Below are 19,503 nucleotides of genomic sequence, written 5' to 3'. Positions count from 1 at the left end.
TGGCTGACCTAAACCCCATTCTCCTGCCTTCTCCCCATAACCTCTGACACCCATACTAATCAAGAATCTATCTATCTCTGCCTTAAAAATAACCATTGACTTGGCCTCCACAGACTTCTTTGGCAATAAATTCCACAGATTCACAACCCTCTGACTAAAGAAAATCCTCTTCGTCTCCTTCCTAATGAATTTAATTCCTTTAATTCTGAGGCTATGACCTTTGATCATAGACTCTCCCACTAGTGGAAACATCCTCTCCACATCCACTCTATCCAGGGCCTTTCACTATTCGGTAAGTTTCAATGAGGTCCCCTTCAGTTTAAACCAGCATCTGCAGTTCCTTCCTACACACTATGTTAGACAAAGTCTTATTTGCTTGTATATAATCCACATCCCGCCATTCCTTACATACCCGGCATGGGGACACCACCGTGAGGGAGGGGGAAGGACAATGGGGACTCGTCGTGTGGGGGATGGGGGGAGGGGGGGAACAGGGACAGAAGGGGGAGCCAGCGTGCTTTGTAACTTTATCAGGGCCGTAGGTGGCCGCTATTTGTACACATTGGATATACAAGCAAAGAATTTCACTGTGCCTTGTCACATGTGACAATGAAGTATTCCTGTATTCCTTTTACAATGGTTATATGTACTTGGTGTATAATTGGTTTTAGTGCGTTTGGGCCTATGTGCCAGTGATGCTGCTGCCAGCAGATTTCCATTGTACCTGTACCTCACCATACCTGTGCAAAGTTGACCTGACTTGCTGCCATGTGTTTTCTAAAGCCACTTGACCGAGTCCGTTTCTCTCCCCCAGTTGAAGACAGGGCTCCACACATCCACACGTGCCGCAAGGCCAAGGAGAGCCGCAGGGAGCTGCTGAAGACCCCTGAGAGGGGGCAGCAGGCGGAGCTGGAACCGGCAGAGTCTGAACTGGTGGGACTGACGGAGCACAAGGCACCAGGTCAGGAACCGGCTCCTTTACAAGATCCTCCGCCATCCTTGTCACAAACCTCCATGAACGCTGTGCACCCATCTCCCATCCCACCTCCACTCCATTCCACGCCTGAACCCAGTCGCACTAGATCATTAGAGGAGCTCCTAGTGGAGAGCACGCCAGTCGCTGCCTTGCACCAGCTGGAGGTAAGAGTCTGTGCGCCAGATCCCATTCATCAAGGAGCAACCTGTTTTTGTTCATGATAGATAAAATGCTGGAGTAACTCAGCGGGTCAGGCAGCGTCCCTGGAGAAAAGAGTACAGGAATCAAGAACCAGCAGACATAGGCTTAAGGCGAGAGGGGACAGATTCAATGGGAACCTGAGGGGAAACTTTCTTCACTCAGAGGGTGGTGGGAAAAGGAATAGGTGACATTTTGGGTTTGTTCTGAACCTTTTCATACCTCCAGTTTCCCTGTCCCCTGACTCTCAGTCCGAAGAAGCGACTCGACCCGAAACGTCACCTATTCCTTTTCTCCAGAGATGCTGCCTGATTCGCTGCGTTACTCCAGCATCTTGTGTCTTCGGTGTAAATCATATCTGCAGTTCCTTCTTACATAACCTGTTTATTCATTGTTGATAAAGAATGGTCATGCAGCATGGAAACAGGTCCTTTGGCAAAACCCGTCCGTGCCAACCACGATGCCCCAATCTACACTAGTCCCTCCTTCCTTCGTTTGGCCCACAGCCCTGTAAACCTTTCATATCCTCTTACCTGTCCAAATGTCTTTAAAATGCTGTTTTAGTTCCTGCCTCAATACCTCCTCTGGTAGTCCGTTCCATATAACACCACTCTCTGATGAAAAAGTTGCCCCTCAGGTTCCTATTAAATCTTTCACCTCTCATCTTAAACCTATGTCTTCTGGTTCTTTATTCCTGCACTCTGGTTAAAAGACTCTAACCATTTAACCTACCTATTCTTCTTGTGTTTTTATACATTTCTTTAAGAGTGTCTCAGGGACTCTTTAAACTCATGGTGATAAGCAAGTCGAGGAAGTGGCTCAATGAGGCAACTGCACCTTGTCTTTAGTCAGCAGTTTTACAGTGAACAGATGAGTAAAGGGAGGGCAATGAGTCCAAGGCTGTGTGCAAGTGGGAGCAAACAACGACATAGACCTCTACTGTTCATCGAAAACAAAATGCGATTAAAATGGGCAGATACACGTGTCTTTCTGAGCCAGCAGTACTGGGTGGGATGAATGTACTTCTGTATCCTAAATCCTTGAACAAATGTAATGCATGCTCAGTGCACAGTTCCTGAGTGCACACCTGTTAGCTGCCAGAGAGTAGCATTCCCAGTCAATATGGGAATCAAGAACCAGTGGACAAAGGTTTAAGGTGAAAGGGGAAAGATGTAATAGGAACCTGAGGGGCAACCTTTCACATTAACATTCGATCAAGCATCAATCACCATTTCCCATGTTATTTTTACTTGCAACAATGATAGACGTCATTCAGCCTTTCAAATCTGTGCCAGCTCTCCACAGCATTCCTATGCGTTCCGTTCCCACACTTACTTCCCTATGATCTTTTCTTTCTCGCCTTCACGTCTACTCCACACCGATTCTCTTGCCTCTCGCTTACACTCAGGGCAATTTACAATAACCAATTAACCTAATAACCAGGGTAGACACAAAAATGCTGGAGTAACTCAGCGGGACAGGCAGCATCTCTGGAGAGCAGGAATGGGTGATGTTTCGGGTCGAGACCCTTCTTCAGACTGAAGAAGGGGCTCAACCCGAAACGTCACCCATTCTTTCTCTCCCGAGACGCTGCCTGACCCGCTGAGTTACTCCAGCATTTTGTGTCTACCTTCGATTTAAACCAGCATCTGTAGTTTTTTTGCGAAACCTAATAACCAGAACGCCTTTGGGATGTCGAGAGGAAACAGAGACCCGGGTAAACCCACGTGGTCACAGGGAGGACATGCAAACTGCACACAAAATCAGAATCAAACTAGGGTTGCTAGAGTTGTGTAAGGCAGCATCTCATTGCTGCATTACCGTGTGCTGTATACGCAGTCATTTCCACAGTAGTCAAGTCAAGTCAAGTTTATTTGTCACATACACATACACGATGTGCAGTGAAATGAAAGTGGCAATGCCTGCGGATTGTGTAGTATTGACACTTTTCACAAGTACGTGCTTTCTAACTGGTTCTGAAGTGTTTGGTTCGAATTTTTAGACCATGTCTCTTGTCCTAAGCAGATAAATTTACCCTGTTGATTTCCCTTAATATCCCGAAAACTGCAATCAAATCACTCGGTAACCTAAATTCCATGGAATATGACTCGAATGTGTGTAAATATTTCACTCTTAAAGCTGAGTTAACAGATGGTAGAGGAAATCTGTCCCCACAAAGCTGCAGAAACTGGGGTGGGGTGTCCATGCTAGGAGTGGCGCAGCGGTAGAGTAGCTGCCTTACAGCGCCAGGGGCCCGGGTTCAATCCCGACTACGGGCGCTGTCTGCACAGAGTTTGCGCTTTCTCCCCTGTGACTGAGTGGGTTTACTCCGGGGGCTCCGGTTTCCTCCCACACTCCAAAGACGTGCAGGTTTGTAGTTAAATTGGCTTCTGTAACTTGTCCCTAGTGTGTGTAGGACAGAACTAGTGTACAGGTGATCGTTGATCGGAGGGCCAAAGGGCCTGTTTCCACGCTGTAACTCTGAACTAAACGAAACCAAACTAGATTGAATGCAAGCAATCCCATTCACCCTGCAGATTTCACTGCCCTCCTGCAACTTGGTCTCTCTCGCCATCAAAACCCCTTTGATTCTTTCTGCCAATGATCTACACGAAGGGGTAATTTACAGTTAACCTACCAGCATATCTTTGGAACATGGCAGGAAACAGGAGCTTGCATCAAAAACCCCCACAGTCAGAGAGAATATGGAAACTTTACATCAACAGCACCCGAGGCTAGGATTGGACTCTGGTCGGTGTCAGACAGATCAAAGATGGGCAAAGGGAACTGAATTATAGATCAAGATTGACCTAATTACATGACAGAGCAACCCTGAGGGGCCATGTGGTCTCAATCTGTCCCCGTGTTTATAAATAAACCGTGAAAACCGTGATCTAAATATCAAAAGAGGAGCATAAGGTTTATTTTTAAAAGTGTAAAATTGCAAATGCTGTGAAATCAAAACAGAAAGCGTTGGTGATGCTCAGTGGGTCAGGCAGCATCTGCGGAGAAAGAAACAGAGTTAATGTGTCGGGTCGATGACTTTTCTTTGGAAGGGAACAAATGCTTTTTGGGAAGCAAATAGGTGCAGGAGTTGGGGGAACAAAGTGAAGCTCTGTGGTCGAGTGGAGATGGAGACAGTGCGGGTGATACAACAGTTTGTGCTGTCTGAAAGAGAGAGGGTGATCTGTGTTCTATTTTAAATCACATCCCATGTGTCAGAATGAGTGTTCAGTCCAGAAGGTTGATGCAGGGACCAGTCACTTCAATTTTAGAGATACAGAGTGGAAAATGGCCCTTCGGCCCACCGGGTCCGTGCCGACTAGCGACCCCGTATGTCTGTTCTAGGGACACACATGGGACAATTTATAGAAGCCAATTAACCAATAAACCTGCGCATCTTTGGAATGTGGAACCCAGAGAAAACCCACGCAGGTCACGGGGAGAACGTACAAACTCCGTACAAACATCACCCGTAGTCAGGATCTAACCCGGGTCTCTGGCGCTGTAAGGCAGCAACTTTACCGCTGCACCACCGTACCTCATTTCTCCATCTCATTCCCACTCTGACCTGTTTGTCCTCGTAATCTTGACCAGCAAAGACCAAGGTGTGCTCCAGGAACAGCGCCTCATCTGGCACCGAGACACATTGCAACCTTTGGACATAGTGCTTTTTTCAACAATTTCAGATAACCAGCCTTTTAGATTTAGATTTTTTTAGATTTAGAGATACAGCACGGAAACAGGCCCTTCGGCCCACCGAGTCCATGCCGCCCAGCGATCCCCGCGCATTAACACTATCCTACACACACTAGGGACAATTTTTACATTTACCCAGTCAATTAACCTACATACCTGTACGTCTTTGGAGTGTGGGAGGAAACCGAAGATCTCTGAGAAAACCCACGCAGGTCACGGGGAGAACGTACAAACTCCGTACAGACGGCGCCTGTAGTCAGGATCGAACCTGAGTCTCCGGCGCTGCATTCACTGTAAGGCAGCAACTCTACCACTGCGCCACCGTGCCGCAGTTAACATATTGTTTCCTGCTTGGTTTAGGGGGTATTAGCTGCAGGACGAAGTTGGACAGACTTGGATTGATTTCTCTGGACACCGGACGTTGAACGGAGACCTGAAAGAAAAATATAAAGTTATGAGAGGCATAGAGTGAGTAGACAGTCAGAGTCTTTTTCCTGTATTGGAAATCTCAAAGACGGGGGGCGTAGTTTAAGGTGAGAGAGGCAAAGTTTAAAGGAGACGTATGAAGCAAGGGCACTGGGTGCATGGAATGCACTGCGGGGGTCGGTAGTGGAGGCTGATATAATAGTGGCATTTGAGAGGCTTTTAGATTGGCACACGTTTATGCAGGGAATATAGAGATCATGGACAGGCAGATGAGAATAGTTTATCTCGGCATGAACATTGCGGGATGAAGGGCCTGTTTCTGTGCTGTACTTTTCTATGCTCTAACTGATTAGTTCTGTTATAATGTCACCTACCTGTAACTTGTACCAGTGTTTGTTCCCTCCACAAATGCTGCTGGACTTGCTAAGTATTTCCGGCAGTTCCTTTATTTCAGGGTTCTAGTGATTGTGAATAATTCCAGTTTGGTGTTTCTTTTTCCCACCGCTCCCCTCATTCATCTCCTTTTTAACCCCCCTGCCATGGCTCAGCCACGATTCATCAGCCTCTGTCAGAAGGCACCAAAAACACACCAAAAAGACTCACCTGGACGGTCTTGGTCTCCATCTAATCATAGACAGTCCCTTGCTCCCTCCATTCTTGGCCCTTCCCATCACATCTAACATTCACTTTTCCCGTTCAGATGAAGGGTCACGGATCTGAAACATTAACCGTTTCTCCCTCCTCAGATGCTGCCTGGCCTTTTGAGAGTATTTCAAGAATTTTCTCTGTTTATATCAGTTGTATTTTGCTTATTTCCCGTTAATATTTGCTCTCCTCAGGTGAAGTTGCTGAGACTTTCTCCACCCAGCCCTGAACTACAATCCACCTTTGGTGAATCTTACAAGGTGTACAAACGATACCAGATGCATGTGCACAAAGACACAGAGCAGATGGCTTCGGAAGCTGAGGTACCAACTGCACCAAATGTACACTGACAGTGATGGTTGGAGTTGTAACGTACATTGGTCTTGTGGACGTAGGGTGTGAGGTTGATATAGGGGACCCTCCCCTATCTTGGACCACTCTGTTAATGAGTGACCTCCTCACCATCAGCATGTACATGGGAAGTGAGCTGAACCCACTCACAGATTGCTGCACCCATGGCTGTTGGCTTTATTGATCGTGCTGTTAGCACATTTCACAATGAAATTCCTTGTTCGCAAGAAACGCAGGTGCTATTGCAAGGTGTAAGAAATGTTTAGACAGGTACATGGATAGGATAGGTTTAGAGGGATATGGGCCAAACGCAGTCAGGTGGGACTAGTGTAGATTGGACATGTTGGATCGGTGTGGGCAAGTTGGGCCAAAGAACTTGTTTCTACGCTGTATGACTATGACTCAATAAACCCTCAGAGTAAACAGTATATGTAGAGTAATGATAGATATAACAATAAGTACGACAAGTGCAAAACAGGAGAATGGGGCAAATATTATAGTGGAAAATGTTGCAGCACATAATGGAATTACTGAATGAGATTGAGTTAAGAGTAAGAGTAATGTGGCAGCACCTCTGGGAAGGTGATGTGAAAGAGGTAATAAGTTGATAGCATCCATGATTCAGGTTTATGGGTTCAAGAGTTGTTTCGGATAGAGATGTCCAAAAATCTCCTCTGGTAGTCCGGGCGGCATGGTGGCACAGTGGTAGAGTTGCTGCCTTCCTGCATCAGAGACCCGGGTTCGATCCTGACTGCAGGCGCTGTCTGTACGGAGTTTGAACATTTTTCCTGGGACTGCGTGGGTTTTCTCTGGGTGCCCCGGTTTCCTCCCACTTCCCAAAGATGCGCATGTTTGTCGGTTAATTGGCTTTGGTAAAATTTCCCGTAGTGTGTAGGATGGGATTACATCGAACCAGTGTACAATTGATCATTGGTTGGCGCAGACTCAGTGGGCCGTAAGCCCTGTTTATATGTTGTCTTTCTAAACTAAAACTAAAACTAGTTGGGTGCTGTCTGAGAGAGGCTTGTCTTATCAGAGGTGTCATTTACCAGGCAAGATGTTAAACAAAATTAATGTAAAAGACTCTTTGGTGTTAGATTGGAAAACATCACCAAAAAACATCATACTCTCTGGTACTTATAGCAGTGTGAAAGAGGCTGATATAGGTGGGGAAGAACCTGCCTTTAAGTCTGGAGTTAGATGTTAATTTTAATCAGTCTGTATGCCCAATGCAATGTGCACCTGAATGTGTCGCGAGTAGTCGTGTCATGTCATGTTCCTCACCAAGAGTTGGAGGGCAGGAATTTGCTCCTTGGTTTTAGTTTGATTTAGTTTTAGTTTAGAGATACAGCATGAAAACAGGCTCTTCTGCCCACTGAGTCCACAGCAAACATCGTTCACCAGGTCACGCTAGTTCGTTGTTATCCCACTTTGGGAGGAAACAGGAGCACCCGGAGGAAACCCACGCGGTCCCAGGGAGAATGTGTAAACTCCACACAGACAGCATCTGAAGTCAGGATCGAACATGGGTCTCTGACGCTGTGAGGCAAAAGCTCTACCACTGCACCAATGTGCTGCCCTAATTTTACTTATAATTCCGTTTAAATAAAGTGGGAAAAATTCCTTGGGACAGTTTACAAGTCGCCGTTTATATACAAGAATTTTCTACCATTAGAATTCAAATCGAGATTGAACATATTAATAGGATCATTGATCAGCGGTTCTAAATCTATCAACGTGTCCGTTCCCCATTGAAAAGCGGTCAAATCATTAGTTACTCCATAAAATTCAACCTTCATGGCCTTTACCCTCATTGATTGTGCTGTTAGCACATTTCATTCCCAACAGAACAAAGGCTTGGCTACTAACCTCTGCCACCCTGACCATAAGTCATTGATATTGATTATATATGTCTCAGCACAAACCATTCCATCTCCAGGCATTGACGTTCTTCACTAATGAACAAAGAGCTCGCAAAAACAAAAACAGTCACATGTGAAATGGAGGCAACTTGTGCAAGAAATGAATGGAGTTATAAAATCATACAGCACGGAAACAGGCCCTTCGGCCCAACTTGCCAATGCTGACCAAGATGCCCCATCTACACTAATCCCACCTGACCATGTTTGGCCCATATCCCTAAACTTTTCCAATGCATGTACCTGTCCAAGGCTGCCAAGGAGAACTTAAATTGATGGGGGGGGGGGGGGGGGGAAGACACTAAGTGCTGGAGTAACCCAGCGGGACAGGCAGCATCCCTGGAGAAAATGGATCGGTGATGTTTCGGGTCAGGACACTTCTGCAGACTAGAGATGAAGGGTACTGACCTGAAACATCCTATCCACAGATGCTGCCTGGCCCAATGAGTTAATCTAAAACACTGGTGGAAGGACCCATCTTTTAAGAATGTCCATAAAGGCCATGCATCCACTGGGTGTGGCTGAAAGAGGAGAGGAGGTACAAGAGCGGGGGTTCCTCTGTGCTAATCTGCCTAACTGACCGTCATTTATTTCTTGCAGTACAGAAGGTTCTTCTGCAGTACTCCACTTCTGGTGAGTAGAACCTGTAGCCCATGCTCGTTTTCCCTGCAGTAGTGGCTACTGTGGGGATATTTAGTTAGGCGTTGGATAGTAATCTCATATTGGCTAACTTGTGGGTATAATAACTAATTACCAATCATAATCTGTAGATAGAAGGGAAAGATCCCAATCCTTCAGAAATACCTCATAAACAAATAAAACTATAAAAGGAAGTTACCCAAAACGTTACCCATTCCTTCTATCCATAGATGCTACCTGCCCGCTGAGTTACTCCATCATTTTGTGTCTTATCTCCTTCAATTATATCTGGAGGAAGGTCTAAGCAAGGGCAAAAAATATTTGGAAAATTCACCCTCAACTCTAACCCACATGGTGACTAATGAGGGTGCAATTTAATGGGAATCATTTGGAGGGATTTCCGTTCTTCATTCTCCAGGCTCTATGACAAGAGGGAAAATATTTTTTAATTCCTACAAGTGATATCAACTTGAAGAGTGAATGAAAAAAATCTGTATTTAAAGAAAAATGCAGCTGGCAGTAATTGTGGTGTGATATATTCCCATGAAATTAATTCTTTTTATCAATATAATTAGTGCTGGTGAAGGTTTAAAGATCTTGTATGTGCAGACATGGATAGACAGGCACATAAATAACTGCTGGCCCCAGTGGGCCTAAGCAGGTGATTATGATTCATGGAAGCTTCCTATCAACAACAACATATTTCAAGTAAAAGCTCTCTAATTCACCAGATGTTTTAATTGTACAACCACGGGGCTATTTGATTCAATTCAATGATACTTCAGTGTGACATTTCATACCAGTGTATATGTGTGTAAGAGTGTGTACCAGCTCTTAAGGATAGCGGAGCGGATATGGGGAGAAGGCAGGAACGGGGTACTGATTGAGAATGATCAGCCATGATCACATTGAATGGCGGTGCTGGCTCGAAGGGCCGAATGGCCTCCTCCTGCACCTATTGTCTATTGTCTATGATTGTACCTACGCACGCTATAGGTGCAGTGAAATTCTTTGCTTTTGCATATTCTACACAAATATGCAAACAATCGCCACTGTTTCTGGCACTGACAAAGTTACAAAAGTACTCATTAGAGTTTCCCAGTTTGGGAAACAATGAGAACAGGTTATAAACGATTCAACTTGTGGGACTTGGGAAACATTGTTTCTCGTTCCAAGGACTGAAATCGTGCTTAATCTGATCTCAGTGCCTGATATGAGTTAAGAGGGAATTAGTATTTTTTGTGATGGAGTTAGAGTGAGATTCAGAATTGGCTTGTCTAGTTTCTGGAAGTACATTTACCTTGTTTCTGTCATCTCACCGATAGGGGGAGGACCCTGCGGATGGCCCAGATACTGGCTATGGCTCCTTCATTGAACAGTTCCTGCTGGACGGGAAGATTATAGCTCTTGGACTGTTGGACATACTACCTGAAGGAATTAACTCGCAGTACTTGTGCTATGATCCAGATTACTCCTCTCTCTCGCTGGGAGTCTACTCTGCTCTCAGGTAGTATTCAGCGAACAGAAGATGAGACAAATGGGAAAGCAAGGAACTGCGGATGCTGGTTTACAGTAGAGTAAAGAAGAGTTTACTGAAGTAACTCAACGGGTCAGCTAGCATCCCACGAGAACATGAGTAGGTGACATTTCCGATCAGGTCTGAAGAAGGGTCACAACTCGATTCGTCACCTATTCATGTTCTCCAGAGATTTTGCCTGACCCGACGAACTACTCCAGCATTTTATGTCCTCACAAAAGACAAATGGACAAAAGCAAATGTTTCATGTTTGGCATCCCTATTGCAGGGAACTTTGCTATTGGGAAATGTGGACTTGTTGCCTATAATTCTCCAGTTATTCATTTTAGTGATTGTAAACTCACCTACAATGCTGACCAAACATGGTGGCCTTCACATTCAGATTCCCAACCTGAGTTCTGTTGCATCAAACACTTTGACAGATGTGGTTTGTTATAATGGAAAACCAGCTTTCCAATGGAAAAGCTCAATGAAAAGAGCAAGATAGGATGGAAACTGTAAACATGTGTTGTTGACGTATTGGGAGCCAGTGTAAAACAGAGTGATGAGCATGATGAAATGTGTTGGGAGATGAATGTTTGCAGAGTTAAGCAACATTAACAGAGTTTTGGACATGTCCAGGTTATGAAGAATGAAGAGGCCAAGTTAGCGAATGCATCTGGACGCATCTAGGCAGAGAGGAACTTAATTCAAGGGATAGGAGAGCAAATACAGAGTGATTGTGTTCTCCTCACCTCTCCCTACACCCCTTCCCCATTCATCTCCAAGAATCATGTTGAGGTCAGGCAACATAACATGACCTCCTTTTTCCTCGCTGTTGCTCCCATCTGCCCCTCCAGCTTCCAGCTCCGGACCACAATGGGGTTTCTGGGATTGCATTCGGAATGTGGGAGTCAGTGATGCCATTTCAGGCAGGGGGGCTTCCTGCCAATCCCATAGATCTTGGCCTCAGCTTCCTTCCCCATCCTCTTCACACACCCCAGTTAGTGTGAGGCAGTGAACAAAGCTCTGGGCCACACCATGTCCAGGCCTTAAACAGGAACAGGAGCGGTCCAGGATGGGATATTCAATAAGATGGACATCGCAGTGGCGCAGTGGCTAGAGCTGCTGCCTCACAGCATCAGAGACCTGGGTTCGATCCTAACCTCCGTCTCTGTCCATGTGGAGTTTGCACGTTCTAACGGGTTTCCTCTGGGTGTTCTGATTTCCTCACACATTCTACAGATGTGAGGGTTGGTAAGTTTATTGGCAACTGTAAATTATCCCCAGTGTGTGTGTTGAACGGAAATGAGAGCTTGATAGTTGGCATGACCATGATGGGCTGAAGGGCCTGTTTCTATGCCATATCACACCATCATGGCTGACATTGACCTTAGGTCCTCCATCCCGCCTGACCCTGTAAACCTGGACTCCCTCAACGTCCAGCAATCTATCTCCTCCCTCAAAATACTTTTCTGACTCAGCATCCAGGTAATAAAAGTACGAAGGGGGTTGTTCAGCAATGAACCAATGTTTGATCTGAGCGGGAGACCTGAAAGTCTGCTACGAGTGACACTTTCTCTCCTGTTTTCCAGGGAAATAGCACTAACCCAAAGACTGAACGAGAAGGTTCCCAGAATGAAGTATTACTACTTGGGCCCTTACGTGCACTCGTGTGTTAAAGTAAAATACAAGGTAAGCACAATGGTCTTCAGCTCCGCTCGGGCCATTTTTATTCTGGCAATGCATGGTTCTGGTAAGAAATCATTTGCAAATTAAGAATGAGTATTGTTCCTGTGCCACTGTGGCACAGTGCATCATCTGGCAGTGCCGCCGCCTCGCATTCCAGTGATCTGGGTTGGATCCTCGTCTCTGGTGCTGCCTGTGTGGAGTTTGCATGTTCTCCCTGTGGTCATCATGGACATTGATATTTCTCTCCATCCCTGCCTTTGATGAGAATTCATCTTTGGCCCAGTCAGAAAATGGTTCAGGTCGCACTTGATAGAAACTCACTGAACTGAGTGTGAACTGAAACTCACTGAAGACATTATTTCGATTATGGACAATTTCACTACTTTCCAAATTATCCTGCATTTGTTTTCCAATCACTTATCGAGGCATCTCGTGAGGGACGCAGGGAGGACGTTTCCTCGTGTGGGAGAGCGAAGGTCTCAGTCACTGTGTAAGATGGAGATGGTACCTGTGACGTGTTGCTGTACCTGGTGACATACATCCTTTTCTAGATTCTTTCCTTCCACTTCACAATTTACGTTCAAGATTTACTTTGTGCCATCAATAAACTCAGCGGCCAAACCTTTGATGACTTTATCTACGTTATATATATGCCACAAGCGGCTCGGTGGCGCAGCGGTAGAGTTGCTGCCTTACAGCGCTTGCAATGCCTGAGACAAGGGATCGACCCCGACTACAGGTGCTGTCTGTACAAAGTTTGTACGTTCTTCCCGTGACTGCGTGGGTTTTCTCCGAGATCTTCGTTTTCCTCCCACACTCCAAAGACGTACAGGTTTGTAGGTTAATTGGCTTGGTCTAAATGTAAATTGTCCCTAGCGTGTGTAGGATAGTGTTAATGTACGGGGATCGCTGGTCGGTGGGCCGAAGGGCCTGTTTCCGCGCTGTATCTCCGAACTAAACTAAACTGAACTAAGGTCATTTACTCCATAACATCCACAGTGAATTCACGCATGACAGTAAAACATTTTCTTGTTTCTTTGTTCACAAATTCAACACAAGAAATTAGGAGCAGGATCAGGCTGTCAGGCACTGCATGCTTGCCCCACCATGTAATGTGTTCAGGCTCCTGTAACCTGCTGAGTTACTCCAGCATTTTGTGATACCTTCGACAGGCTCATGTATGCTCGCCTCTTTCTCCATATCCCTCGATACCTCAATTTATTAAAGATAAGCACCTTGCTTTTTACGTGTGGCGTGTAATTCGAGAACAGGTAAATTAAGCATATGCGTGACTACGCTGTCAGTAGTAAATTTGAACGCGTTATCCCCACCACACACGTGTGTAAATCAAGCTTTGGTATCAAAGGAACAAATGCGTTATTTCCAAAACGGGAAGGGATGAGTGAACTATGGAGCTGTGGAGAGGGCAGTCTCTGCGGAAGGCAGAAAGGGGTGGAGATGGGAAGATGGGATTAGAGGTGGGAAAATATTGGAGGTGGTGGAAATGTCGGAGGATGATGTGTTGGATGTGGAGTCCAGGGGGGGGACCAGGGGAACTCTGTCCTTGCTGCACCTGGGGAGAGAGGGAGCCAGAGCAGAACTCTCAGACACAGAAGAGAAGCAGGTGAGGGATCCATCTATGGCAGCCCGGGGATGTGGACATCTCAGGTGTCTACGTATGGAAAGAAAGCCACATCTTGGGAGCAGATGTAGACAATAGACAGTAGACGTTAGGTGCAGGAGGAGGCCATTCGGCCCTTCGAACCACACCGCCATTCAATGTGATCAAGGCTGATCATTCTCAATCAGTACCCCGTTCCTGCCTTCTCCCCATACCCCCTGACTCCGCTATCCTTAAGAGCTCTATCTAGCTCTCTCTTGAATGCATTCAGAGAATTGGCCTCCACTGCCTTCTGAGGCAGAGAATTCCACAGATTCACAACTCTCTGACTGAAAAAGTTTTTGCTCAGATGGTGACGGAGGATTTGAGAGTAGTACTTCATTCATTTGCAGTTTCTCTCCATTTAGATTATGATCTGTCTTTTGATTTCTCTTTCCAAAGTGCAGAGCTAAATTCCCACATCAAAGCAGCTGCCTTACCACAGCCTTCTCAGATGGGATAAACAATTGTACTGAAACGGGTGTGTAGGAAGGAACTGCGGTTTAAACTGACGATAAACACAAAATAGACAATAGACAATAGACAATAGGTGCAGGAGGAGGCCATTCAGCCCTTCGAGCCAGCACCGCCATTCAATGCGATCATGGCTGATCACTATCAATCAGTACCCCGTTCCTGCCTTCTCCCCATACCCCCTCACTCCGCTATCCTTAAGAGCTCTATCCAGCTCTCTCTTGAAAGCATCCAACGAACTGGCCTCCACTGCCTTCTGAGGCAGAGAATTCCACACCTTCACCACCCTCTGACTGAAAAAGTTCTTCCTCATCTCCGTTCTAAATGGCCTACCCCTTATTCTCAAACTGTGGCCCCTTGTTCTGGACTCCCCCAACATTGGGAACATGTTATCTGCCTCTAATGCTGGAGTAACTCCAGTCTGAAGAAGGGTCTCGATCCGAAACGTCACCCATTCCTTCTCTCCAGAGATGCTGCCTGTCCCGCTGAGTTACTCCAGCATTTTGTGTCTATCTTTATACTGAAACCGGTCTCGTACTCCTTCACGTGAGTCTTCATTGGTAAACGAGTTTGGAAGATGTGTTTTAAAATCCCATAATGGTTGCTCTTACTCTGCAATGTCTTCGTATGATTTTGATTCTCCTTTTTTCCTTGAACACCTTCTTGACAACACAAATATGATCACCATGTCACGGTGGAAGTCATTGTATCACAAGAGATGGCACCATCAGGTGCAGAAGTGTGAAAACGCACACCTCAAGATTCAGGGACAGTTTCTTCCCAGCTGTTATCTGGCAACTGAACTATCCTACCACCAACTAGAGAGCAGTCCTGACCTACCATCTACCTCATTGAAGGCCCTCAATCGGACTCGACTGGACTTTATCTTGCACTAAAAAATGTTAATCCCTTTATCCTGTATCTGTAGACTGTGGATGGCTTTATTGTAATAATGTATGGTCTTTGTGTCGCACTGTGTAAATAGTCTTTGAATCGCACTGTGTAAATGGTCCCTAGTGTGTAGGATAGAACTAGTGTACAGTTGACCGCTGGTCCACCATGACTCGGTGGGCCAAAGGGCCTTTTTCCATTCTATATCTCTAAACTAAACTAAACACAGAAGGAGGCCATTCAGCCCATTGGAAAAAAAATTGTGGATATAGTCCAGATCATTACGTGCACCTGCCTCCTAAACATCAAATCCATTTAAACTTCAAGCTGGATAGCATGCAACAAAAAAGCTTTGCACTGTTCCTCGGTACACGTGACAATAAACTTATTTAAACGAAACTAAACATGTCACGGTGGTATTATTGAGCCACGGGCGATGATGGCATCATGTTACAGGTAGAACCATCTTGTCACAGGTGCTGCTGTCACGTGACGGGGGCACATTCAATGACATTGTCAGCGCCCTTTCTGTGGCCACTCTTTGCATATTGTGTGTGCAAATCAATGAATCGCACTGTAACATGTCACATGTGATCATAAAGTATCAATGTCACGGAGTTGTGCCGCAGGTTTTAGTTTAGTTTAGAGATACAGCGAGGAAACAGGCCCTTCCGCCCACCTAGTCCGCGCCTACCAGTTAATCTTATACATTAACACTGTCCTACACACACTCAGGACAATTTTACATTCATACCAAGCCAATTAGCCTACGAACATGTACGTCTTTGGAGTGTGGGACGAAACCGAACATCTCAGCGAACGTACAAACTACGTACAAACGTAGTTTGGGGGAGTCCAGAACCAGGGGCCACAGTTTAAGAATAAGGGGTAGGCCATTTTGAACTGAGAAGAGGAAAAACCTTTCCAGTCAGAGAGTTGTGAATCTGTGGAATTCTCTGCCTCAGAAGGCAGTGGAGGCCAATTCTCTGAATGCATTCAAGAGAGAGCTGGATAGAGCTCTTAAGGATAGCGGACTCAGGGGGTATGGGGAGAGGGCAGGAACGGGGTACTGATTGAGAATGATCAGCCATGATCACATTGAATGGCGGTGCTGGCCCGAATGGCCTCCTCCTGCACCTATTGTCTATTGACAGCACCCACAGTCAGGATCGAACCTGACTCTGACTCTGTAAGTGCTGTAAGGCAGCAACTCCACCGTGACACACATGCCAATTTTATACTGGTCAAGTAACCTACAAACCCACACATATTTGGACTGTGGGAGGAAACCAGAGCACCCACATGCTCACAGGGAGAATGTGCAAACTCCCACACAGTTTCTTGAAGGCTTTATTCTGGTCCGTTGAACTGAGCCTGGGTTAATCTTTGTTGTTTTTCTTTGTAGCTCTTTTACCAGCCAACAGAGCTGCTGTGCCCTGTCACTGGGCACTGGGTGTCCGTAGAACAATGCCTACCCAAGCTGGAGTTAAGCAAGTTTGCACGGCTTTACGATGGGGAAGAGTCAGGTGGGTGTCAACTGCAATCAATCTATTATCTGCAGCCATTGGAGATCATAGAATATTAGATTCATAGTATGGTTACATCACAGGATGGCACGCTGGCGCAGTGGTAGAGTTGCTGCCTTACAGCGCCAGAGATCTAGGTTGGATCCTGACTATGGGTGCTGTCTGTATGGAGTTTGTACATCCTCCCCTTGACCACATGGGTCTCCTTCAGGGGTGCTCCGATTTCCTCCCACATTTCATAGACGTGCAGGTTGGTCGGTTAATTGGCTTCTGTAAATGGTCCCTCGTGTGTAGGATAGAACTAGTGTACAGGTGACCGCTGGTCAGCCATGACTCGGTGGGCCAAAGGGCCTTTTTCCATTCTATATCTCTAAACTAAACTAAACACAGAAGGAGGCCATTCAGCCCATTGGAAAAAAGTGGTGGATATAGTCCAGATCATTATGTAGACCTGCCTCCTAAACATCAAATCCATTTAAACTTCATGCTGCCGTGACAATGCAGCCAACAGAATCACAACCTGCTTATTCCCTCTTCCATCCTCTCCCATTGGGCGGAAGCCAAACGCTTGAAAGCACATACCACAAGCTTTGGGAACAACTTCCCTCACCTGTTATTGTTGTGGTTCTCTGATCCTCAAAATTAACACAGGCGACACGGAGAATTCTTCGAGAAGTTAAAAGCCTTTATTTGCAAACAACGGCTGGAACAATCAGGAAGCCAACCACCTGACTGCCCACTTAGTACATCGTGCAGTCTATGTTTATAGGATTATTCCAAACCTTATCTTCTTTACATTACCTCATACCCACACTCCTTTCTTCAGTCATTCATTTCTTTGCAGTCACCCGTCTGTCCCGCCACCATTAAATCCCATTCAGTAATATATCCTTATCTCAATGCTCACATCCCTTCATACTTCGCCACCCTTATTTCCCTGCTAGTCCATCCCTCACATCCATCCATCACCCCAAGGCCTATGTCTTTCCTTATCTCGCCACCATTATCTTTCATCCAAATGTAACAAGGTTACAGACAGTTGCAATGTACTAAAGTATAAAGAATGCCTGCGCTGTTAAATTTAAATGGCTAAAAATGATTACAGCAGTTACAATGTAACAAACTAATATACAAAAGACAACATTATCAGCTGACTGAATGGTCCTCCCGTATGATAAGGTGAAGTCCCAACCTTCCAAAGAACCTGACTGCAGACCTTGGACCTTTTCTCTTGAAGGGCGGCACAGTGGTACATCAGTCGAGCAGCTGCTTCAGAGCACCAGAGTCCTGGGTTCGATCCTGACTGCGGGTGTTGTCTGCACAGTGTTTGTACGTTCTCCCTGTTACTATGTGGGTTTTCTCCGGGTGCTCCCATCTCCTCACATATTCCAAGGATGTGCAGGTTTGTAGGTTAATTGGCTTCTGTAAAATGTCCCCGGTGTGTAATATCTCCCAATATCTCCCCTCTATCCCTGCAACTGTGATCCTTCCTTCTACGAACAATTCTCATAAACCATTTCTGCACTCTCTGTATTGCCTTCACAACCTTCCTATAAAGTGAGGACCAGAATTGAACTCTCTCACTACAGAAGAAATCAGACAAGTGTTCAGCAGACATCTTTTACACTCTGTGCCTTAATTATTGGTATTGCCATTGGCTTATTATTGTCACGTGTACAGAGAGATACAATGAAAATCTTTAGATTTTTTTTGGATTTTTTTTAGATTTAGATTTAGAGATACAGCGCGGAAACAGGCCCTTCGGCCCACCGGGTCCGCGCCGCCCAGCGATCCCCGCACATTAACACTATCCTACACCCACTAGGGACAATTTTTACATTTGGCCTGTCAATTAACCTACATACCTGTACATCTTTGGAGTGTGGGAGGAAACCGAAGATCTCGGAAAAACCCCACACAGGTCACGGGGAGAACGTACAAACTCCGTACAGACAGCACCCGTAGTCAGGATCGAACCTGAGTCTCCGGCGCTGCATTCGCTGTAAGGCAGCAACTCTACCGCTGCGCCACCGTGCCGCACCCCTTTCTAACTTTGTTTTGCATGCTAACAGACAAATTATATCATACATGAGTACATCCAGAGTGGAAGACCACCAGCATAATGAAGGACGAGTCTCACTCTGGTCACTCCCTCTTCTCCCCTCTCCCATCAGGCAAGATGTACAGAGGTGTGAAAACACACACCTCCAGATTTAGGGACAGTTTCTTCCCAGCTGTTATTAACCATCCTACCAACTACTAGAGAGTGGTCCCCAAGCTGCCATCTACCGCATTGGAGATCCTTCGACTATCTTTAATCAGACTTTACTGGACTTGATCTTGCACTAAACATTGTTTCCTGCATCTGTACACTGTGGATTGTAATCATGGATAGTTTTTCTGCTGACTGGATAGAACGCAACAAAAAACGTTTTACTGAACCTCAGTACATGTGACAATAATAAACTGAACTAAACTAAACTAATCAGGTTAGTTAGTTCTAACACTACCCCCCCCCCCCCGTTCTAGCACTCCCCCCATTCTAATCCCCCGTTCTAGCACACTCCCCTGTTCTAGCACTCCCCCCTGTTCTAACACCCCCCCCCCGTTCTAGCACTCTCCCCTGTTCTAACATTCCCCTCTGTTCTAACTCTCCCCCCGTTCTAACACTCCTCCCTGTTCTAACACTCCCCCCTGTTCTAACACTCCCCCTGTTCTAACACTCCCCCCTGTTCTAACTCTCCCCCCTGTTCTAACTCTCCCCCTGTCCTAGTATACATGGGGACAATTGAAGCCGCTATTAAATCAACCTCGACTTATTCCACTTCTCTGAACTCTTCCTGCATTTTTGTCCCTCTGTGTTTCTCCTATCATTGGGACCTGTGGAATAC

At 45.9% G+C, this 19,503-nt stretch overlaps 1 protein-coding gene across 1 annotated transcript in view; it reads left to right on the top strand.

Annotated features, from left to right (window-relative positions):
• LOC144608723 (arginyl-tRNA--protein transferase 1-like) overlaps positions 1-19,503 on the top strand; it is a 90,846-nt gene that overhangs the window by 62,913 nt on the left and 8,430 nt on the right. The window contains exons 6-11 of the mRNA XM_078426754.1: positions 815-1,140; positions 6,139-6,267; positions 8,815-8,847; positions 10,179-10,360; positions 11,965-12,064; positions 16,492-16,612. Coding sequence (XP_078282880.1) covers positions 815-1,140; positions 6,139-6,267; positions 8,815-8,847; positions 10,179-10,360; positions 11,965-12,064; positions 16,492-16,612 — 891 coding nt within the window. The remainder of the gene's footprint in view (positions 1-814; positions 1,141-6,138; positions 6,268-8,814; positions 8,848-10,178; positions 10,361-11,964; positions 12,065-16,491; positions 16,613-19,503) is intronic.

The sequence above is a fragment of the Rhinoraja longicauda genome, chromosome 32, assembly GCF_053455715.1.
Source record: "Rhinoraja longicauda isolate Sanriku21f chromosome 32, sRhiLon1.1, whole genome shotgun sequence".
NCBI lineage: Eukaryota > Metazoa > Chordata > Chondrichthyes > Rajiformes > Arhynchobatidae > Rhinoraja > Rhinoraja longicauda.
The sequence above is the reverse complement of the archived record's forward strand: the minus strand, read 5'-3'. Positions and strand labels throughout refer to the sequence as shown.